Genomic DNA, 24,102 nt, shown 5'->3' on the forward strand with positions numbered 1-24,102 from the left:
TTTTTAAAATAAGGATTAAAAATAAACACTCTAAATCATCGGGTCAAGATCTGACCTCAAGAGCCAACTTGTGACATTGTGACTCAAGCCATCCCAGCCATCTATTGAAATCTCGCGGTTGAGAAGAGGGGTTACATATACTTTATATATCGGTGGAGTCACATTTCCCTAAGATAAGTGATTATGTTAAAAGCCAATTTTTTTTTTACTACAAATATGAAAGGTTCGATTGTCCAAGAATATGGGGATTCATTTTACAAATATATTTTGGGTGCAATTGGCATACGGATGCATCCGTAGTTGTAGAGGTAAGATGCACCTTCAAAATTTATATCATGGTATATAATTTCGATGTAAAATGTTATTAGGATTATCTCAAAATCTATTTTTATATCTAATTATAAAATTTTAATTTTTAAAAATGGTTAAAATCAAGTAAATCTATAAACATATGAAAATCTTGAAAATGGACAGTATAGATAATATGTTGTAAAATGCACTATTTTTGAGACTTAAAATCTTTGTATTTTTCATGATCATACATCTCGATGTTGAGATGATCAATCAAAAGGTTTTTCAACATTAAAACTACCTTTTCCAATGGATTTTTGAGGTGCATCCGTAGTTCTACATTATAAGGTTGCATCCTTATATAAACTTTTTCCATATAATTTTAATGATAATGTTTAGTTATTATTTAATTAGATTTGTCATAATAAATATATTATTTTAATATGTAAAGTTCACAATAACTATACAATAGAAGGGCTTACCAAGGATATCCAGATAAAAACTCTTATTGATAATTTCCCAATAGAATTATCGTTCGGGAAATCCACATATGAACATTGCATCTCAATCGTAGTTAGCAAATCAGGGAATAATTATATATTGGCGAACCAAAACATTGGTAATGTATCAGTTTTGTTTCTAAAAGTTTGAGCAAAAATTGGGTAAAAAAAGAAATCACCAAAAAAATACGATAAGTTATAGAATTGTGAATATTTCAAATTTGTCTAAAAAAAATAAGGTGAGAAAATAAGATATGTAAAGGTGACGTAATATAAGACTATGGTTTGTCGTTATTGGTTTGCAGTTATTATGTATATATATTAAAGCCATTGAAAAATAATTTTATAGCCATACCAAGTGTCTTTAGAGTAATTCTTCAGAATTTATTGTCTAAACTTTCAATAAATCCATCAACAATGTATTACTCTTTGTCACATCGTAAACCATATATACAAATTTATTGTTAACAATTTCAAAAAAATTATGTTACGGACTTATTCATAAAATAACAACAATACTATTTAACCCAAGAACTATATTAGTAAATAACAAGTACGGTTGTTTACAAAAAAAAAACAAAACACTCAAGAATTGCAGTCAACTAAAAAATAAAATTGTAGGGAAAAATTGAGATTTTTTAAAGAAATAAAATAAGGGTTTATTTTGGTTTCATTAAAAAGACGTAATTTTTTTTTAAGATATTTTGAGAAACTCGGCGCTCTTAACGGATTTTAAAAAATCGATTTTTTTTTCAATGGTGTACGGAGACTTGTTACATATTGTCTGGAGTCTGAACTCTCGATAAAAGAGTCTTGGCTCTTCCCGCTAGTTTTCACCCCTTTCTCTCTCTCTCTCAACGGTTGAACGGGTGCATGGTGGTGTTTCTTAAGACATAAGAGGAACCATGGTTCACCACCCTTGTTGGAAGGAACTGGACAAACCTTTTCTGGCTGCCCTAATTCGCTACCCTTAATGCTATATGGTCCTGATCTGGTGAGATTTTTATTTTTTTTTGTATTTTAAAAGATTTAGATTCAATTTTTTGTGCTTCAATATGGCTTGATTTGATATGGGTGGTTTATATCTCTGGGGTTTATTCTGGTTTTCTATTTAATGTTAAGGTTTAATAAAGATTCAATCCACGGGTTTCAGTCTTTAACTTTGTTTGATCAGGATTGCTTTTGGTCTTATGCGATGGGATTACATTAGCTAGGGTTTGATTACGTTTTTTTCTTGAGGCCTTTTGGGGTTTTCTGAGTGATAATATGGGCTAACATTTGTATATTTGTACATACTTTGATTGATTTCCCAGTCTTGTTTGACAAATTTTCGTTTATTCAATGTTATTTAAAATTCGTAGTTGCTCGCCACTACAAAAATTACAGAGGGGCAGTCAAATCCTTTAAATTATTTATTCAAATTTTATATTGATAATTTTGCAGAAATATCGACATGAAACCATCCATCCACTCACTGCTTTTCTGGTGAATTTTAACTATAAATATTATTTACAAGTGATTTCTATGAGATTTTTTTTATTATATGCGATGCTCAATCTATCATTTGATGTGTTTAGGCTCTGTAGTAGATTTAGGTGACCTATGATGGATTTCTGCTTACTCTAGGGCTTTTTAATTCACTGAATCATCTTTGTAAGATCCTTGGGAATCCTAGAAGATTAGTTTTCCATTACTTTCATCAATTTTTATGAAAGGTATATTCCTTTTAGTTTTACTGTGTCACCTCTTTTTTTAATTTGCATCATTCTGTGATCATACTTCATGTAACATATTTAATCATGGGTTCTAAAAACAATTACAGCACCTTTGGCACAACTATCGGAGTTATTTATCCACCCTTGCAAACATGACTGCACCCTCACAAACATGACTCATGGTTTTAGGAATTTCCTCAAAGTTTCATTCATTTAATCACTTCATATATAGTACTGCAAACTAATTTGTTACTAGTTTATTTTGTTTGGCACTCTGGTTTGTTATAGCATTCCTGTGTCTTTCATCTAGTATTACTCTGATATTGTGTATTTCTGGACGAGATCAGTAAATGTGGAGTGGTATATGTGCACACGTGGTAACAGTTTTGCAAGAAAGCGGTTGAATATAGTTTGAAGAAGCATGATGAATTCATCCGTGGTGACTCCTGAAGCTGTGCTCGAATCGCTTATGAATGATGGCACATTTGATGCCATTAGGTCAAAGATTATCAATCAGCTCAAAGCTAATGTAAGTGAATGGGCACTTTTCCCCTTTGTTATGTGTTTTAGTTTTAATTGAAGAATATTGCCTGCAAATTGTTCTTTGTTGGTTTTGTATGCTTGTGTTGTTGGGTGAATCATATTGGTTTTCTCTTATTTTAGTGAGAACAGTAGAGATGGGAGTGAAATAATGTATATTGCAAGAATAATGAAGGGTTTGTAGAATGCAGAGAGCAAGAGGAATAAGAGAGAGAGAGTAGAACTGTAGATTATAAGAATAATGAAGGATTTGGAAACGTGAACAAAGTGTTTCGTTTTAATAGTAATTGAGGAGATATATATATATATATATATATATATATATATATATATATATATATATATATATAGAGAGAGAGAGAGAGAGAGAGAGAGAGAGAGAGAGAGAGAGAGGTGCCTGGGGGGGGGGGGGGGGGGGGGGCGGATGGTGCAATTGCAGGCTTCTGGAATTTTAGAAAGGCCAGTTCTCTCTATACTTATGGAAAGTAGAAACCGTAGCATGTGATGTAAGGGATTGGAGGCACCTGGAACTTTAAAGAGTCAGTTTCTATATTGACTTTAAAGAGTCAGTTTCTATCTTGACTTTGTGAAAATAGAAACTATAGCATGTGATGTAGGGGAAAGGAAGATTTGTTGGTATCTTTGTTTAGGAGCAGGCCCTTGGAATTCTCAAAATGTTGTTTCTGTCTAGACTTATGGAAAGTAGAAAGATTTTGTTGTTTATGGAGGAGGTGTCTTTGTTTAGGAATTTCAGGCTTCTGAAATTTTAAAAGGCAGTTTCACTCTATAGTTAGGGAAAGTAGAAACTGTAGCATGTTGTGTAGAGGAAGGGAAGATTTGTTGTTTTAGTCGAGGAGGTGTCTTTGTTTAGGGATTGCAGTCCCCTGGAATTTTAAAAAGATAGTTTTTCTCTGGACTTATGGGAAGTACAAACTGTAGGATGTTATGTAAGGAGATGGAAGATTTGTTGTTCTAGGGGAGGAGGTGTCTTTGTTAGGAATTGCAGGCCCCTGGAATTTTAAAAAGGTAGTTTCTCTTTAGACTTATGGAAAGCAGAAACTATAGCACATGATGTAGGGGAAAGGAAGATTTGTTATTTCAGGGGAGGACGATGTTTCTTTGTTTAGGAAAGAGTTGTTGAAAGTCCTCTTTGGTAGGTCGACTCAAACCAGTAGACATGCCTCTGTTCAAATTCTAAGCATGGCTGTTAGGTGGGTCGCCATTACTTTGGTTGGGTGTTTGATTTGTTTTTGTTAGGCTAGTGTTTAAATTAAAGAGAACACCCAATGCACAAATCACAAGGTTTCTTTGGGGCAGGAAATTTTCTTTTTAAGCGTTGTATCCCTGTTTATCCAGGCAATTGTTTTATTCCACGAGCTATTTTGGACGTTATTATGCTAACTTTATGGAGAAGGTGGTCTGTTGTAGATGGAAGGGTGTCTTATTTGCTCGAATTTGTACATATATGGACAAGAAAAACATTTGTCTCACACTGAAGTTGGCAATTAAAGCATAAATTTCTCATCCAGGTAGAGGCGTACGGTTGTATGCTGTCAGGAATGGACCTTGGTTGTCTCATACTGGAGCAATGGTAGGAGAACTTGTATTGAACCATGGTGAAAAGGAGGCAAGGGAAGGATTGTAAGGGGATTGGCACAAAGCAAGTGGGGAAAATAGAGAAGTTGGTGAAATTTTGGTTGGATGGTGGATAATTTGGAGTATTTAATTATTAAAGAAAAAGGATAGCTAGGAGGGTTTGGCACGCGATGGTGTGAGAAGAAAAAATATGTGCTGCTAGGCAGTGTGAGTTGGTGGAAACTTAGGAAATGAGTGTGAGTGGAATAGTGCTAGGGAAGAACAAAGCATAACCTTTTGGTGTATGTGTGAAAATGTGCTAGGGAAGAACAAACCATGGGAGAAACGTGGCTGAATATGGGGGTGGAGGAGTGGAGAGTGGGTGGCCAAACTAGAGAAAGGTGAGAGAGATGGAGGAGGAAGAGATATAGGGGAAAACACAAGAGCAGAGTTGGGTTTTATAGTAGAGTCAGTTGTGGTATATTATGAAGTAGTTTTACAGGGCTGACTTTCATGTACAATCCCAGTGTGCTTTTTCCTGTTGGAGCTTTGGAAGATTCGAACCTTTTGCACGTCCATGTGTATTTTGGGCTCTCTACACATTTTAAAACACTAATGCATGCCATAACTTTCTAATTCCAGTTACCAAAAACAAGAATCGAATAGCAACACCCACTCCTCCACCCCCGCCCCGCCCAAAAGAAAAAAAAAATCTGAAAAAATAAACTAGTAAGATTTTTTCTACAATTTTTTCCTTTATGTTTGTGGGTTTCTTTTGGATCTTAAATCCATTGCACTTAAACTATAGCGAAGAATTTACAGAAACATCGACTGGATATGGAGAATGGGCCACTAGTGAACTTGATATTATTTTTGGGGATTTATTTTTTGTTCTTTACTTTTTTAGCGTTTTTCAACTTATAATAGTTTATCTCCAGTTTGCACTGAGTCCTAGATAGTTGACGTGTTTGAGTTTGTGTTTCTTGTGGCTGATTTCTCATCCCTACTTTGTTGATGGTGCCAGTTTATTATTTTGTATGCTTTAGTACAGGCAGTGATGTAGTCGACATTCTTGCTCAAGCATCTTTTAGTGTTATATCAGCGCACCTTTGAAAGCCTATTCAGAACTTGTGGGGAAGAGATTTGGGAAGTTGATCCCCCAAACCAACCAAAAGGCAAATTTCTTTCACCTTAGGCAGCATTTTTCTTCTTAAGACTACCTTGTCGAGCATTCCTGAATACCTATGTTCCTGATGGAAATGTTGGAGAGGTTACCACTGGAGACTGGATTTTCTTAGGAGTGAAGGGAGGAGAAAGGCCTCAGATTTGGTTAGATTGGAGTAGATGGGTAGATTGCAGGAAGATGAAGGATTAGGTATCAAGGGGCTCAGGACTCTAGGAATGCATTGTTTAGTGCATGGAACGGATTGAGTTGGGCGAAGATGTGGAATCCTAGCAAAAGAGTCTCCCGAGAGATAGAAATGAGGTATCTGTCTAGCTTGGATAGAGTAGGTGTGGAGGAGTGGTTAGGCCACATGAATTACGCACCTGGAAGGGGCAGATCAAGGAGTTGGTTTCTAGCTACGAAATCTGAGAAGTCAAGCAAGGCTTGGGAAATACTGGAAGTGGAGTTGCACTCAAATGACCACCTGGTGACATTGAAGACACAACTGATGCACCAAGTGGAGTGAGGCAGGGGGACCAGGAGTCAAGCTCGTTTCATAAATCCACTCTACGGAAGTCAAGATTTGGGCCATAAACGGCGGTGACCTTCCAAGGAAGGTCTAAAGGGTAGTTTCCTTAGATTATTGCTCTTCGTTACTATTGTCCCAGGAATCCAATGGAGTTGCTGATCTTTTGGCCGCAAGAGGGTCTCAAGATGGACTGAAATCTCGGATTCTCTTACATTGTTATGATATCATTTCTGCAATGGTTATCCTCCAATATAGCGAAATATCTGCAGTGGTTATGAGTTTGCACAAGGTAACATGAGGTTTCAGAGGGATGAATTTTTCTGAAACGTAAGTTTCAGAAGGGTGAATTGCAGGCTTGGTTCACGTGGCATGATCCTATGACCACTATGGTTTTCCATAGAGAGAGTCTAAGAGAAAGGGAATCCAAGTTTCTTTTTTTTTTTCCTTGTTTTTTTTTTTTTTGGGAGGAAGGGTGGGGGAGTTTGGTTGTTGTTTGTGGCTGTGCTACTGCTCCATGGCTGTTCTTATCATCAGATTCTCAGGACTTAAGGGTACATGACATCTTCCACATGGTCAAAGAGCAAGTTTTCTGTTCCTACGACTGAGTTCTTCAACCTCAATCTCCTGCATCCAAAGCCAACTAGATTAGGAGCTGACATAATTTGTCTATTTGTTCGAGAAGAGGCTTTATGGGGCCTTTTCTTCTTCTGGTTTTGGACTTCTTATTCATAGTTGAAAGGAACAATATTTGAGCCTCTTCTCAAAAGAAAAGAAAATACAAGACTTCTGGTCAAACCCCTTTTTGGGGTCTGATGCTCCTACGCAGGTGTTGGCTCTTCCAAGCACTGTCCAAGAGTAGCATCTTGTTGTTTTTTCATAGAGAATATTTCTTATCAAGAAAGACTACCATTTATTGCATGTAGAATAATATATTGTGGTGGGTTTGATGTGCTTGAGGGACAAGCAATCTTCAGGGTCGAAACCCTTGACTGACCTCTCTCATGGCAACTGTGAAGATCTATCAAATATGCAGGATCATTGCTACATTTATTCATACAGTTTGCTTTTCATGTTGCAATGATCTATAGTTTCCATCCTAGTTCTAACTATAATAAAATCAGTGTAAGCTCTATAATTTCAAGTAAGATTCATGACTCGCTGGTTTGGATATCTCACCTATCAAAAAATAGAATAACAAAACTAGAGTAAAATAGGGAAAGATAGCATGTCATTTGACTGTAATAATTCCATTTTGTGGCTTTTGTCGTATCTTTTACTTAGCATATTTTTTCTAGGAATCATTGGATTATGTCATGGCCAGCTTAACCATACTTGTTGCACAAAAATAGGAATCCGATGGTCATCTGAAATGGTCGTTTGTATTTTACTATTTTGTTTGGATCCATTTGATTTGATCCTTTCATGTGTAGGAAGAATTGAAAAATAACACAATCTCAATGGTGGAGCAGAGCAAAGTTCTGAACACTCCTGGGGCTGAAAGACAGACTAAACGCGAACTATTCGATGCTCTTCGCCGTGAGCTAGAGTAAGCACTGGTTCTCATGACTTGTTCAAAAGATTGGATGCTTATGATGTATTGCTTAATATGGAGTAACTTTTTATCTCTTGATGGCCTTTTTTATGCATATATTTTACGCCGTTCAGAAGTGAGTGGATTTTTTGTGGTGCATGTCTTGAACACATTCTAAAATCCAGTGTACATTGGTCATGTATAAAATTATCATGGAATTTAGTTGATGCACAGAGAAATGTCACATATATTTGAAAATTTGTGCTACCTAGAATGCTTTGTGTATGTCACAGTCGAGACAAATTCTCGAGACAAATTCTATGTGCTAGCATTCATGGTTCTTATGTAGCACAACTGAGACATAGTACAAGAGGCTTAATCCATAAACGTATGTACATATGAGAGAGAGTATCACCAATGTTCTCCATTCATAGTGTCCTTCCAATTTGAATTGCATGCGGCATTCATTATCGCTGTGAGCGTTTCAGAGCGCCAGTGCTTGAGAAGGCATCAAAGTCTGCTTGGGAGTTGATTTTGGACATGGACGGACTGGGGAAGGAGATCAATGACACAGTCGAAAGGGTCTATTGTCGTCATAGTGGCCTGGATTTTCCTTTATCTTCTCAGAATCGGGATGCCCCGAAAGATGAAGAAACACCCAGTTCCCCATCATTTGATAACCCAAAAGAAAAAGAGAACCCAAATTCATCCACTAAGAAGAGGAGCTTCAGCACGATGAGTGCAGAAGGTGATGATGCTACGGTCGCCTCTGGCAGTGCGACAACTGCCCCTGCCTCTGCCCCTGCCCCTGCCCCTGCCCCTGCCCCTGCCCTTGCCCTTGAAGTCACTGACACTGGCCCTTCTTCCATACCCAAAATTTGAGCTTATTGTATAACAATGTTTAAAAGTTTGCGAGTGTTTGAAGCTGTGGATGGCTTCCTCTTCTCTCAATAACTGAAGTGGACTGTGCAAATTTATTTAGATCATATTTTTTTCCCTCATAAATTTGGGGTAATATGCCATTAGTGGTTGCGTGTATCCGTAAATTTGGTTCATCAAGAAATTAAACATGATATATTCAAAGGCTTTACAGATATTATATTGCTATAAAGCAGTCTTAATATATAAGAAATTGAAAATAAATACGTGAAATCTCAAATTGAAAAGTAAGGCAAACTTCCTGACTATAAGACAATCATATTCTACAGGTTATCTTAAAATATTGAAGGATTTTAAAATCAAGTTATTTGGGATGGGAGTCATTGGAAATTTGAGTAGTCCTTTGAAAGTATACTTTTTTTTTCTAATGAACTTCGAACAATGTTAGTTTTTTTTAAGCTTCATTAATTTAGGTTCTGACTATGATCGCATAGTTTACTTAGAATGTTTATTTTATGATTGTCATGTTATTTTTCAACAGTTCACGTAATTTGAAATACATTTAAATACTAATTTCCAATAAAATATCAACCCCTAACATATATTTATATTACTTAAGATATAGCATTTGCAATTTATTGCCAATAATTTCTTTATAGAAAAGAAACGCTCATTAATATATCCATAAACCCCTCCAATTATATCCTGTTAACCCTAGATGTAGCAAGTTTGGAACCATGATTTTTTCTGCTCAACCCAAACAATGAATGGGAATATGAAAAATTGCTCTCTGGATTGCGCTCCACCCGTATATACATTTGTGCTCCCTCACTAGAATTCCCCATCTCCATTGATGCTGATTATAAATCTTCTGACAAAAAGCAGTCAATCCTCAAAACTGTCTTGGTGAAGGCAATATAACTGGAATATAAGCTACAATTGTGCTCTAATATTTTCTATTATATAATTTATGAAAAGGACGAATGCTTATTATTTTATAGTGGTTGAATAATAAAATCTACATTTTAATAATTTAGATACAATCTAGCAAACGCATTACCTTAAAAGGTTCCTTCATTATTATTTTATAGTATGATAGTCCATCGGTTCCAAATTTTGCTTCATAGATTCTATTGACATTTCGATATAGCAACATATAAATGAACATCAGTTCTAAAGGGTAACAATAACATTAAAAAAAAAGATAAAAAAAAAGGCGACAAAGCAGTATGCTGCTGTCGCAACCATTTATCATATGGCATATCAACCCTAACCCTGTTTGTGCATACAAAGGCTCCTCTATTGGGCCTTTATGATGCTCAATGTAGAATTCAACAATGAAGTTTTCATACCATCTTATTTCATGCACAAAGATGCACACAAAATAGTGACGTTTTCATACCATCTTGTTTAATGTACAAGATGCACACAAAACCTGTGTATTCTTTTTTAGCTAGTCAGGAAAAAGCTGAACATAATAAGAGCCCAACCATTCGGAATACCCCATAAGAACTATCAAAATGGCCATTCATCTGAAAATCCTCATTTTTGGAGCAAGGCGAAATTTAATCCCAAGTCCATCCCAAAAATCAACATAAAGCTAGATCCTCATCTCCTTTTAAGAAACTCAAGAGGAAGCCATTTTAAAAAAAAGATTGTATATTATGAGACCATTTATTTTTTTTATGTAAGTCGTTCAGTTTTAGACAATGGATGTGAAATCCCATTGATGGAGGCATGTCACAATATTCGAGAAATTTATTTTAGACTATGCTCAAATAATCACACGTCCTCAACAACCTAATTTTAAATCTAATAGTCAATTGTGATTGTGACATCCTTATCTCAAAAGTAAATGGTCTCATTGTATAAATTTCTTTTAAATAAAAAATTCGTTAGTATAAAATCCTTGGTTTCCACCAGCTACATTCCTGGAAAAAATACCATGCCAACATTAACAAACAAAAATCAAGGGAAGGTAAGAATCAACCCAATCTCTGAAATGCCCCACAAGCCCAAACTAATTTTATAAGCAAAAACTGTACTTAGGGCATGTAACAGAAGAGGGCCCACATTTGAAATATATAATCAATTTAGAGCTCTTTTTATACATGGGGGTGGTTCATTATACATCAATGAATCGGATATCGAATGTGTTCGGGTGTATTTGCCACACATTCAGGGATGCATACTCCTCCAAACACTCCTTCAACTGTGCTTCACTATATCCCTGGCGAATAATAGAAAACCCTACAATAAGTAATAGAAAACCTACTAGAAGTGATGGCATGTATCATAATTTAAGCAAGAATGGAGAGAGTAAATGTGAAATGTATCATAATCAGAGTAGCAATGTGTTAACAAAGAAACAAGACGAAGGCATAAAACCAGAACTATAATCCTCAGAAGGGAAGTTCACTGTAGTCCATTGACGAGCAGATCCACTGGGATATTATTCTGGTGTGTATTACCTCTCTACCATCTATTTCAGTAAAAACTATTCTAATATTTTCAATCTTAAAATGATAGGAACAAAAATCACTGTATAACAATAGCGACTATCAACATCATGACACCATAAGTCAGAAGCAAATGATATTTTCAGAAAATGAGGAAATTCCAAGATGTAATCAGAAGTTTTGTTCGCAATCACAATTTGCCAGTTGCCACTTTAAAAGCTGTGCACTTACACACACATGCAGAGAGAGATACCTTGCGAGAGATCCAGTTAAGGGCCTGAGCATATCTGATGTCAGTGCTGCTCATTCTGGCTGCCTCATCCCTCAAAATTGAGTAAATGTCAGAGATGGCATCAAGGCCTGCCTGCCTCTTTTCATCTGAGTAAAGTGAAAACTTCGACATTTGCATCAGCCTCAATGCTTCATCCACATCACTCTGACCCACAGTGTCTGCAAACCTGAGCCTTGCCAATGCCTAAAGATAGAATGCAACAATTTTTCAAGGAATTTTTTATAACCATAATTAATAATTCTCAAAAGCACACTTTCTTCTATCTTCCAAATTAGCAAATATTAGGAAGATTTAAAAGTACATATAAACCACCAAAAAAAAAAAAACTCACCATGGATATCCGTAGAATGCTGAGAAGAGTTCGCACAGTTGTGTAGGAGTGAGGGGCATCTGCCTTAGCTTCCTCTTGGCGAATCCCAGAATAAGCAGTAGCTATGTACTCAGTCAGCTCTTTCGGAACAGATGGCGATGACTTCCTTGCAGCTGATATATAAGCTCTTTGATGGGATTATACAAACGAAAAGAATAAGCAAGTCAGAGAAATTCAGAACAAAACAGCTTAGCAAAGCAGTCCCCTCTCTCTCTCTCTCTCTCATGTGCACATACACATACATTATTCCTTCCAAATTGAGAAGTAATTTTCACAAGAATGCCCTCAGAAGTAGAGAATGCCACTACAATCTTGTAATTTTTTGCGTACCATGTGCCTTTCTTGATCTTTTCGGCTTATTTCTCTTTTATTGACATTAACTACTTATGTAACACACCAAACAAAAGTACTGTCTCTTGAGTGCACAAATTTTCTAATGCACAATTTGAGTGGCATACCGGAGAATGGTGGGTTCAAGAGGCGCGAAACCTAGAGGTGGAGGTTCAAGCTTCTGATGCACATGGATGACATGCCTTGCCATTTCTAGATCGCTATCCATGTCTGCACGGTCAAGTATAAGCCAAAGCAGATCAAATCTAGAGAGCAATGCTGGAGGGAGATTGATATTCTCAGCAGGTGTCCTCCTCGGATTGTACCGACCCCTAAAACAAAAGAAAAAAGTCACATGTCAACTAGATGAGAACTGAGTTATTTCTTTGTGTTTAAATTTGGAGAATTAATGCTATTGCCCATCCCCAACGTGTCAGATGACCTCCAAATTTCTCAATTGGTAATAATATAAACTCCATGTTCAGCCAAATAGAAGTTATAAACCTAAAATGGCTGCCACATTTTTTCTGGAAACTGGCCATTACTTGGGTCCTAATTTTTACATATTTACCTGAAAAAATGAACCTCCCAAAACGAACCAAGAAAAAACAGTCATAGATACTACATGAGTTTTCACAAAAGAAATAAATGTACAACAAAGTTTTTCTTTAGCTTAATAAGCTGATCATTAATGAACTTTTTCCTTGTAAGTAGAATATCAAGATTAAAGCACTATGCAGGATCCAAGTAAAAATCCCCATGACCAGCCAAGTCCCACTGATTCCCACAATTTGTTTTGTTCTTTTGTTCTTTCTTTCTTTCTTCTTTTGTTTTTTTTTTTTCTTTTTTTGGGAAGACTCAGCTGAGTCCGACTTGGACGGGGGCAAGCCTGACCCACTGACTAGACCTTGTCCTTCTTTGTTCCAAGCCTAAGTCATCATCATCATTATCCAAGCCTTTTCCCCACTATTTGGAGTCGGCTACACAACCTGCTCCGCCAATCAGGATTCATGATAGGAATGTGGCAAAATCTTTCTGCTACCTAATACAACCCTCCTCCTTTCTCATCCGGGCAGGATCAAGCATTGCATATAATACAAAAAATCTCAGAGAAATCACTTATATATAATATTTATAGTTAAATATCACCAAAAAAGCAGTGAATAGATATTTCTGCAAAATTATAAAATGTAGAATTTGACTAATTAATTTAGGGGATTTGACTGGTAAAGTTCCTCACTGTAATCTTTGTGGTAGTGAACAAATACGAAATTTAAAGAATAGTTTTTGATGGAATAACGGAAAATTTGTAAACCAAGATAAGGAAATCAATCAAAACGTGTATAAGTATGCAAATACTGGCATTCAAGTTATCACATAGAGGAACTTTCCCATTCAACTATTTGACAGACAAATGCTGCTGAAAATGACCATTCCTCTGGCCCATATTATTGCACCTTAAACCCAAACAACGTCAAGAAAAAAAAAATTCAATTAAACCATTGAAACCTAGCTAATTTTAATCCCCTATTACCAGACCAAAACCAATCCTTATCAAATAGAGTTAAAGGCTCAAACCCTAGATTAAATGATTATTAAACCCCAAAAATTAACTATAAAACCAGAATAGACCCTACGGACATAAACCACCCATATCAAACCAAGCCATATTGAACCACAAAAATATCAAATCACATCTTTTACAAAATATCAATAAAACTACAATCTCACCAGATCAGAACCTTGGACCATTAAGGGCAGCAAACTGGGGCAAGGAGAATTTTCCAGTTCCTCTCAATATTTTGAGGAACATGGTTCCTCTTATATCTTAAAAAAACACCATCATCCACCCGCTCTGATTGAATAGTTGAGGTGTGTGTGTATATGTGTGTGTGACAGAGAGAGAAAGCGAGGTTATTGTGATGCAGGCTTCTTCTGTGGTTTTCTCTAACGGTAATTAATGTTCCAGGCCTGAGTCCAAGGTCAAAAACATTGTACTTGAGCATTTCTTGCAGAAAAGTAGACACATCTCTATTTGGAAAACTCAGATAAACTGTTTTATTGTTTCCATTAAGATTCCACAGGTCCAGCCAAAATTAAAATATTAAAACAATTACATTTTTTAATAGAATTTACATTATTTTGTTTTTCATAACAATTAAGACTGGCTTAAGGTTCTAAACCATTCAATGAAGGAAAGATCTGAAAATCTTAATTGGGTAGAATCCCAAACCCCAGAAGTAGTTCAATCTTTGAGTGCATTCTTCCTTTATCGTTGTAAAATAAACACTATTCACAGGGACCTTAAACTTGGATCCCACTCCTGTTTCCAAATTTAATCCTCCCGTGGTGATCATTCATGGAAGTTTTTCTATTCACCCATTCCTATTACTAACACTGCAAACTGGACAATTTTGGAGTATAAGTACACAATTAAGGTTGAGTATCGTAAGATGAGCGCATAAAGAATCGTCTATTCCGTGGAGATTGGCTATGATTTTTTGTGAGATCTTCGACATTTGTGAAAATAATAAAGTGACTTCTATGCACATTCTTAGGGGAGCTAACCACAAGGCTGGTACCCTTGCTAATGAAGGGGTTCTTCAATAATCACTTTATGGATACAATTTCAATGTTGGAATCCTGAGATGTCATCTTAACATCTGTTGGCCTTTGTTTTTCATTTTTTATTCTTTGTGGTTATATTTTAGTAATGAATTTTTTTTCTTAATTACCAAAAATAAAGGTTGAGTTGTGTCTGAGGGTAAACATGAATGTCCACGATGACAAGTTTATTTCATCTTCCTTGATAAGTCCACTTGCCCAGTTCACTAGCAACTTCAGTCTCGCCTCTATGTACTACGTAAAATCTCAAATGTTTTCAATCCTATACTCTATTGAGGCTCATTCAAGTAGTTTGGCATATTTGGATAGGGTTGGCCTCTAAAGCTCTAATCCCAGTACTTAAAAGTGCAATGAATCTACCCACAATTACAGGTTCATTTTGCATTTCTCATCCTCATCGGATGATGAGGATCTCACACATTCTGCTAAGGCAGCTATTTAGAAGATTTATAGCTAAGCATACTGCTAGGAAAATAACCAGGTCAATAGAAACTCCATAGCTAAGGTTAAGAGTTTCTCAAACATGGCCCTATAGACTCATCTCCAAATTCTTTGAACCTCAATTTCTTTCCATAAATTGTATATTTTTGTTTGCTTGATATCTAGCATATAATTAAGGCCGAAGAGTAAGAACATGCAGATTTGTAAGCCTCAATCGTATAATGATTCAACTCATAAAGTCATTATACTTTAAGATTGTTCTTAGTCAACTAAGTTCTTTTTAACACTAACAAATAAGTTTTTTTTAAGCATAAATATTCATGTCTTTGATATTTCATTTAATTTTCTGATGCTACATATATTTTAGATCTTTTAAGCCATGCAAGTGCCTGTAACAAGTAGCATACTGAAAAATAACCAACAATAAACCTAACAGATAAAACATAAATTTTAATTCCAAACTTAGCAATGGTTTAACTAGACAAATATCTGCTTCATTGCCAAAGGAACAAAATAGTTTAGAACATTTTCATGTCCTCAGCATTAACAAACCAATGAGAATAAAGGCATGGAATTACAATTTGTTTTAATAGGGAAAGAAAATGAAAGCTTGTGATATGCTCATACCAGGCTGGGTTTGCAGCAGCAAGAACAGAGGTCCGAGCATTCAAAGATGTAGTGATCCCAGCCTTAGCAATACTGACAGTTTGCTGCTCCATAACTTCATGAATTGCAGTCCTGTCAGCTTCCTCCATCTTGTCAAACTCATCAATGGCGCAAATCCCCATGTCTGCAAGTACCTGCAAGATGTAATTTCACCACCAAAATTCACTTTCATTGTTTTCACCTTGCTCTTACCCCTTGCTCCTATGCGTCTTATTTTCTTTTCTTTTCTTCCATAGGGAGTGTGCACTACTGAGCATGCAGGCACACGTGCTGTACTCGCATATGCCTATATCTAAATTGTGTGTATGTGAGTGGTTGGGCGGGTGAGCTTGGAGTAGATAGTAGGATAAAATGCACAAAAAACAGACCACCTTAAATCAAAACCGATATAACCTTTCTGAATAGGCAAAATTCTGGTGCAGTAGAAGACATTTGTCGGCAGACTGCAAACTCTCAAATCCTTAAAGTGAGGCATAAGTAAATGAGAAACATTTTTGTAGTGCATTAAAGCATCATGAAACATTTGCTTAGCATGTGCTCCAGATGAAGGAGAAATTTATAGATCCATGAATATGAGATTTCCAAGAAATTTTGGTGGTACAAGCCAAAAATTGCAAAAAAAAATTATATGAAATATTATATATATATGTTTATATTATTATATTTTACATAATATATAAATATCTTATATTATATTATATATAAAAATTATTTATTATATTATATATAAGGCCTGTCAAACATTAACTCAAGGAGCAAACAACTACATCTTTCATGCATTGGAAAATGGAGAAACATTCACAAACGCCCAGATAATTATTTTAAAACAGTACGGATTACAAGGAACATTGCCGTCTTTTTCATATGATCTCCCCCAAAACTCAAGCACTCAAAGAAATTGGACAGCATGAAAAAGCTTAAAATACCTGGGGATCCCTTTTGAGGGAAAAGGGAAAAGGAAACAAACAGGTTAGTCTAGTCATTAACACACAGCTCAACTTTGTGATCAAGAAATTCCAGAAAATATGGTGGCAAGAAAAATAACAAATTTAAATTTATACACATCCTCATCATCATCATCAGAGCTTTTCCCAACATATTCAAACACAACCTCGTTGCTTATATTCTTTCATAAAGAGCATGTATGCATGTAGAACATTACAATGCTTCCCTAGTGGCTGGAAGCTGGAAAAGACATGTTCACAATAGCAAGTACAAAAAAATACAAAAATAAACAAACATGACACAAGGCTTACAAATACATGTAATAGCCTGTACTATGAAGTTTTCAAAATGTGCAAGAAATTCGACTGTTATGCAAGATACATGTGCACATAAATCAAAATAACGGAAAAAGACAGGAAAAATAAAATGAATGGGAAAAATCTTACTAAAGCTCCCCCTTCAAGGACCATCTCATTTGTCACTGGATCCCTTTGAACAGCAGCAGTTAAGCCAACACCACTACTTCCTTTGCCTGTGGTGTAAACTCCCCTAGGTGCTACATTGATTATGTGCTTCAAGAGTTGACTCTTTGCAACCCCAGGATCCCCCATTAAACATATGTGCAGATCCCCTCTAATCTACAAAACCCAAAACAGGCATTTTATATTACCACAAAATATATGACTAATTATAATGAAAAAAAGGCAGTAGTTACAAATGATAAGAAAATCAAAACCTTGTACAAAACACATAAAATGCATGATTTAAGTTTGTGAGGCAGGCATATCTCTCTACAAAAACTTGAAGTTGCACGTGAAGATCAGAAAATTGCCATGTAATCTCAACCTTTCCTCTTTTCCATAAAATGGGGGAATTGGCCCTACCACTGTTTGAAAAAACAAAAGTAGCCCCTATAATAAAATATATATTAAAATCCCTATATGCATCACTCCAGGTATAAACTACAATGATCAAACATTTTTAGTAGCCTCCAACAAGACATGCAATTTCTACAGTGAAAACCCACAAAAACTTCTACAGGGTGAGGAAAAAAGGAGTCCATATTGGAAAAAAGCTTCATGGGGTACCTTCTTTATCCAAAAAAAAAAATAAGGGCAACTCTGATAGTTTGGCAGACAAGTGACATTGCCTTTAAATCATGCATATTTTAAGTTTTTTTGTGAACAAAAGAAAACAAGCCACATTAGCTATTAATGCCCACCTTCATGCCATCTTATTGCCTTTAAATCATGCATATTTTAAGTTTTTTTGTGAACAAAAGAAAACAAGCCACATAAGCTATTAATGCCTACCTTCATCCCATCTTTCAGTTTCTTAGTGGGAGCACCCACGAGAAGTAGTAGCAACGCCTTCTTCACATCTTCATGACCAAATATCTCAGGGGCAAGAGATCGTGCAAGTTTGCTGTAAATATCTCCATCTTCAGCAAGACGGTCAATCTGCTCCTGCTCATCGCCTCTGAGAACATGACTGCAAGAGTGAAGGAGAAGTTTAGTCATGCTTCCTGAGTTTCATAGTTCCACTAGCATGAATAGTTCACCCTTTTGAATTATTATCAACTTTTCAAGAAAATGAACATTTTATATCAATTGAAGAAACAAATTTCCATTCATCTTTCAAGCAAGTAGCAAATAAAATAAAAAATAGAATATCTTAACCCCAGATTAAAGAACCTAAGAACCAAAAAAGAAAATCTGCCTTTACTCTTCAAATATAAAAAATAAACAAATAAAATCTCATCGCAAGTTTCAATGTCTTATATCTGTGTCTACTTCACAATATTACTTCTGATCAATGCCTTTTTCCATTGTTTCTCATTAAATGTCGTTGTTCTTCACATTTTCAGGTATTTGCCTTAACTTTCCCTTTTTTCATTATGAATTTTAAATGTTGTGGTTTTGATAGTGCCACATCATGGATACACCAGAAACTGCTTTGTTCCAAATTATCTCTGTAATATACAGTTATGAAAATATCACTGTAAATCTATTGTTTAGGAAATAACTTACTCTTCATATCTTTTCTTAAAATGAGTGATTGACATGGCCTCTAGATATGTATCAGCAACTAGGCCAGCCCGCATTGCTCTATACCCAACATACGGAATAGGAAGAAAAATCCCAGAAATCTCAACCAGGTCACCAGGACCAACCTGATCAAGTTTATAAAAGAAAAAATGTAGTTTATCACTTCAAAAGAAACAAACTGGGAAAACTGAATTGCAAGCTATAAGAAAATGAAACTAAATTAAGGAGAATGGAACACCTTTCTAGTAAGATCTCCTCTAAGATGAACAGTCATTGTCCGTGGTATGTGGCCTTTTGGAACATGCTCTGATAATTCCTGAATCTTTGCCTGCAAATGTGAGTTAGTAAATATCTGAAAACTCAAAATTAAGAATAACAAAATGCACAAATATCTGCAACTCTCTCTCTCTCTCTCTCTCTCTCTTTCTCTCTCTCTCTCTCACACACACACACACACACACACTCACACTCACACTCACACTCACACTCACGCACACACCCCACTATGCACAGTATTACCTCCTGAAATTTCAGGAACTTTGAGGCTCTGAGTTGTAGGATAAGATTCCCCTTTGAGTTGTTTGTTTTGCAACGCACAGATGGGCACTCAAACAGAGGCATGAACACCCGTGCTGTTACTTCCTGATCCACCCCAAAAAACTATCAATAGCTTAGAAAATAAGGGAAAAAATACATTACATGAGTATATGATGTTCAAATCTATGTAGGCCACTCGTTCAAATCAAAGTAATACTGGTTGGTCTGCATATTTATATAGTCCTGATACACTCCAACTGAACATTCAGATTGTTTTTTATATAGTCCTGATACACTCCAGCTGAACATTCAGACTGTTTTAATAACATCATCGTCATCGTCAAAGCCTTTCCCAACTAATTGAGATCGGCTACGCGAATCCTGGTCCAGTTCAGGATTCATGATATGTTTTGGCGAAACTTTACATTGGCTGTCTACCTAACACAACCCACCTCCTTTACCCAGGCTTGGGACGGGCCAAGGGAAAATTTAAGTTCCTCACCATTCTTAGACCAATTTAGTCTGTTTTTCTATACATATATAATAAAAAAAGTAAAAAAAACAATAACTAGGGCTATGGGTACCTGGTAAATCTCGAACCCACACTCCTCGCATGTGTACACACCAACCTGCATCAATGGTTTGACATCCATACATCGAGTGATGATGCCAGAAATTTTCACAAGTTGACCAATATACGAAGCTTTTACTTCTCGTATACTAAATGTCCTCTCCTTTGAGAATGCCTTTATATGCACAGCACTGTTTCAGATATTTAAGCCTGTTAATCATTATCAGTTTTTTGTTTGTTTAATTTTTTATAAGCATATGTGCAGTTCCATTGGAAAGGCATGACATTGAGGGACAAACAACCTATTGCATATCATAGAGCAGTAATGATGCTGCATGCGTATTAAAATAAACAATAAAAAAAAACATGTCAATATTAATGAGCTAAAAAACAGAATTAGCAGTTTCCAAAACATGAAAATAGAGAGACAGAATTCTGAATTTATCCAAATGAGACTACAATACAAGTCACAATAAGCTGACACAGCAATGTACAAGTTACAATTATGGGACATGGCAAGCTTCTAAAAATCAATTTTTCTTGATGAATGCATTAGGAGAAATGCCATATATGAAAGCTCATTTACATTCCACAAAAAAAATCAACTTGAGAAGCCAAGTTTTTTTCCTCAAGTGGTAGTTTTCGCCAAAAAAACGGCAGGATAACATGAACAATCAAATCATTTACAAAACATCAATGAAAAGAAACAAGATAGAAACTGAAAAAACAAAGCAGTGAGTGACATAATAAAACCAATCCAGAAATCGGACATTCTATCAGATGTCCGTTGTTCAGAGGCAGATATTTTGAAATAATTTTCTTTATTTTTTTCAATGCACTTACAAGAACCGCTTGATTTCTGGAGGCATTTTCTGAAGCGGATCAGCTGTATCACTGTTCTCTGTATTTTCCTCTGATCTTTGAGTCATTAGTATGTCATGGTCATCATCCCTCGGAAAGACCTCTGTTGGCTCTGGCAAAAGGTCATCAATTGCTTCTGCAAAAAGACTTACGTAACGCCTTGTATTCATACGAACCCGTTCAAGAAATCCGTCATCCAAATCTTCATTCTGCTAAAAATGAAAGGACAATGAACCCCACTTCCTCCATGTCAAATATGTAAAAATAAGAAAATTTTGACAAGGGCAATGATGATGGGTTCATGTCACAACTTACACTAAGAAGATCATCAAGGTCGATATCAACTGAACAGTATTTTCGGTTGGCAACATCTTGCTGCGAATCATAATATACAGTCAATTAAATTCTTCCCTTGACAGCATGAAAAAGGTTTTGTGCTTTTCAACACAAATTGATTTTTTTCAATAATAAAATGCCATCTGGTGTAGGGGGTCAAAAACTAGTAGAATTCAACATATCTAAGCCAACCAATAATATAATTATGACTTTAAGAAGTGGGTGACATTGTGTTGACAGTTACAACTACAATTCAGATGCATTTGACATCAAGAAAGAGAAAAATGGGGTTAGCGTGTACATTATCTCATTTTAACTGTCATAAAAAAACCAAACAACAAAAGACTATGGATTAAGAGATGAAAGTAAGTGCAAACTTTAAGAAGTGGATGACATTTTGTTGACAGTTACAACTACAATGCAGATGCATTTGACATCAAGAAAGAGAAAAATGGGGTTAGCCTGTACATTATCTCATTTTTAACTGTCATAAAAAACCAAACAGCAAAAGACTATGGATTAAGAGATGAAAGTAAGTGCAAAAGTATCCAACAACAAAATAACCAAATCCTTAAAGGAACACATATAATTCGGTTTATCTATAATCATTTTTGTGGTATTCCAAAAGGCAAGTCACACATCAAACTAATACTTACCAATATATTCAGGTACTTGGGTTCACCATGGATATCTATGAAATTGTTAATAAAATCCTTGCATAGAGCTGGATAGAAAACAAAAGGAATTTAAAACAAGTAACAAAAAGGAAACCAAATAAATATCTCATCAGGCTGGGTAAAATGAGAGCCTTACCTTTGTCGGCCTCAAAGTCTGGCCCAGTCATTTTCTTTCAAATAATTAGGCAACAAAACACCATAGAAGTCTGTGATGTGTCCTAACAGCTGTATAGAACAAATACACATGTTATGGTAACAAATTTGATGGCTTCTTAAAATGGAATCATAATAGTGACTAAATACTGGCCTGATGTATGAGAAAAGCAAATAAAAATGAAATGTGTTGCGACCATTAATGAAATAACGTGCAATTTTGCTCTGGCTTTTCCTTATTCCTTTACAAAATTTAATGAAATATAAAGCATTTTTTACTTTGTATTTCCTCAGTAAACCCAAGCATCCAATATTCATAATTAGTCAGTGGTTTTTTAAATACATCAACTTCAAAACCAGACGGTATTTAAAGCAGAGATTGAAAAGTCAGTGAGAGTGCTGGCTCAAACCCAGGGGGCTCCTTGGTTCGGGGTACCGGATATATGCTCGTTTGTAGAACTGGGTGAGTTTACTGCACGAATCGTGTGTGATTTTTCATTTTTAATAATTTTTTCCTTTTATTTTCATCATTTATGCTGACGCAGCTGGAATTGGCAAACCAAATCCAATTGGTGAATGCCCCAGCAGGCACCCACTTCCTGTTCCCTAAATTCTGGCTTAAACAAATAAATGTATTGTGGATGAAAACTGGATTGAACAATCTATCAAAATTTTACATAGTAAGTAAATGATTTACAAGCGTAACGGACCTGATTCTGAGCAACAATAGAGCATAGGAATCAAACCATCAAAATTAAACAAAAAAAACCATGAACTAAACAAAGAAAATGGTTTTTCCATAGGAGCATAGTGAACACTCTAATGCCCACCGAACGTCATCATACAGGACTCATTTAAAACCAACTGAAATTAATCTTGCAAAATAGTAACGCGCAGGAAAATGTGATTCTAACCTTGTGAAATAAATACCTGAGATTCACCAGTGAATATGTAAATATGCTCGAGATTGGGAGCCGAAGATCATAGACGGACAAAATCTAAAGCTCCAGAGGCCGCACCCTGAAACCCTAGAAATCAATGAAACAGAATAACTCGAAATGAACGGAAACCACTGCAAAACCTAGGCTTTGGAGCGAATATTGAATGAGAACAAGAGATCAAAGCATACCTGCAAAATGCAAACCCTAGATTTGAAAATAATAAATAAATCCCACTTTTGAAGTGGAAGAAATTTATGATCTGATCTCTTCTCACAAAAATGGTTTATTAGGAGTGGTTGTTTTGGCGGGAGATGAGGGCCGGGGAAATTTGGCGGGAAGATGGTGAAGAGAAGGTGCGAACGGCGTGATGTTCGACGCGTGTCATTATTATACGGTCAATATTTTGTGAGATCTTATATTGATCGTCCATAGTAGAGACTACGGAGAGAACTAACAATTGAAGTAGTGCGTCCGTCTGCGGACGCACTTCTACAACAGCGCTCTAACGGCCATCCCGGAAATGATAAAATAATGGCTTCAAAAAATTTACAAGGAAAATCGCTTGATAGGGGTGCAGCCCTTTCAAAATAAGTAACGCCTCACACCTTAATTGAAAATCATAATTCGAGTATTTACATTGATCATCTCAACATGAACATTATGGTTGCAAAAAAAAAGAGAAATTATCACAAATATACCTCTTTTAAAATAACCTTCACAGTAGTTGTATTACCGCAATAACTTGAATTAATATTACAGTATTTTAAATACCGTAAAAACCTAAGCCATATTATAGAGCATCATATTATACGGCATTTTAACTACCGTAATATTAATTCAAGTTATTTTGACCAAAATTGAAGAAAAAAAGTGTGGACGAGGTTTATGAAAGTTGGGGTTTTTTTTTTTAAATATACGGAAATTAAGGTATATTTGTGGTAATTTTCAAAAAAAAAAGATTTTAAGCTCTAAAAATAATGTACATTGTAACAAAATATCTAGATCATTCATTTCACTTTAAAAATAAGTGTTTATAGAACGGTAAGATCTATACTATTTTTAGAGTTTCAAATCTGTCAGTGTTAGAAATTGGTTTTAGATTCATCATGAATTCCATTGCAAAAA

General features: G+C 35.7%; 2 protein-coding genes across 5 annotated transcripts; one reads left to right on the forward strand and one right to left on the reverse strand.

Moving 5' to 3' along the window:
* Positions 1 to 1,742: 1,742 nt before the first annotated feature.
* Positions 1,743 to 8,851, forward strand: LOC18445068 (antigenic heat-stable protein). The gene is made up of 4 exons (XM_006855217.4): positions 1,743 to 1,785; positions 2,854 to 3,035; positions 7,746 to 7,861; positions 8,335 to 8,851. Exons 2-4 carry the CDS (start codon positions 2,928 to 2,930, stop codon positions 8,726 to 8,728), a joined length of 618 nt encoding a protein of 205 aa, XP_006855279.1. The 5' UTR covers positions 1,743 to 1,785; positions 2,854 to 2,927; the 3' UTR covers positions 8,729 to 8,851.
* A 1,872-nt stretch (positions 8,852 to 10,723) lies between these two features.
* Positions 10,724 to 23,408, reverse strand: PRL (Minichromosome maintenance (MCM2/3/5) family protein). 4 transcript variants are annotated; one of them, XM_006855218.4, is made up of 17 exons: positions 23,166 to 23,408; positions 22,967 to 23,064; positions 22,020 to 22,108; positions 21,863 to 21,930; positions 21,186 to 21,245; positions 20,853 to 21,079; positions 20,023 to 20,200; positions 19,421 to 19,543; positions 19,140 to 19,229; positions 18,884 to 19,026; positions 18,167 to 18,344; positions 17,300 to 17,491; positions 15,870 to 16,042; positions 12,305 to 12,508; positions 11,808 to 11,973; positions 11,438 to 11,659; positions 10,724 to 10,955 (listed from the first exon to the last, which is right to left on the reverse strand). In XM_006855218.4, the coding sequence occupies exons 3-17, from the start codon at positions 22,048 to 22,050 to the stop codon at positions 10,851 to 10,853; spliced, it is 2,160 nt and encodes a 719-aa protein (XP_006855280.1). In that variant the 5' UTR covers positions 22,051 to 22,108; positions 22,967 to 23,064; positions 23,166 to 23,408; the 3' UTR covers positions 10,724 to 10,850. The 4 variants fall into 4 exon arrangements, with proteins under 4 accessions (XP_006855280.1, XP_020529895.1, XP_020529896.1 ...); XM_020674236.2 differs by having other exon boundaries at positions 22,967 to 23,056; positions 23,166 to 23,397; XM_020674237.2 differs by having other exon boundaries at positions 22,951 to 23,064; positions 23,166 to 23,397.
* Between the last annotated feature and the right edge of the window lie 694 nt (positions 23,409 to 24,102).

Source organism: Amborella trichopoda, chromosome 2 (assembly GCF_054954075.1).
Source record: "Amborella trichopoda isolate Santa Cruz 75 chromosome 2, AtrichopodaSantaCruz75HAP2 v2.0, whole genome shotgun sequence".
In the NCBI taxonomy this organism is placed as follows: domain Eukaryota; kingdom Viridiplantae; phylum Streptophyta; class Magnoliopsida; order Amborellales; family Amborellaceae; genus Amborella; species Amborella trichopoda.

What these genes read in the sequence shown, in the direction of transcription:
- LOC18445068 (XM_006855217.4), top strand. Translation starts at nt 2,928, where the DNA reads ATGATGAATTCATCCGTGGTGACTCCTGAAGCTGTGCTCGAATCGCTT. An exon ending in TCAATCAGCTCAAAGCTAAT is followed by an intron (nt 3,036 to 7,745) that starts GTAAGTGAATGG and finishes TTTCATGTGTAG; the next exon opens with GAAGAATTGAAAAATAACAC. An exon ending in GCTCTTCGCCGTGAGCTAGA is followed by an intron (nt 7,862 to 8,334) that starts GTAAGCACTGGT and finishes TGAGCGTTTCAG; the next exon opens with AGCGCCAGTGCTTGAGAAGG.
- PRL (XM_006855218.4), bottom strand. Translation starts at nt 22,050, where the DNA reads ATGACTGGGCCAGACTTTGAGGCCGACAAAG. An exon ending in CCAGAAATCAAGCGGTTCTT is followed by an intron (nt 20,201 to 20,852) that starts GTAAGTGCATTG and finishes TATCTGAAACAG; the next exon opens with TGCTGTGCATATAAAGGCAT. An exon ending in TCCTTGAAGGGGGAGCTTTA is followed by an intron (nt 16,043 to 17,299) that starts GTAAGATTTTTC and finishes TACATCTTGCAG; the next exon opens with GTACTTGCAGACATGGGGAT.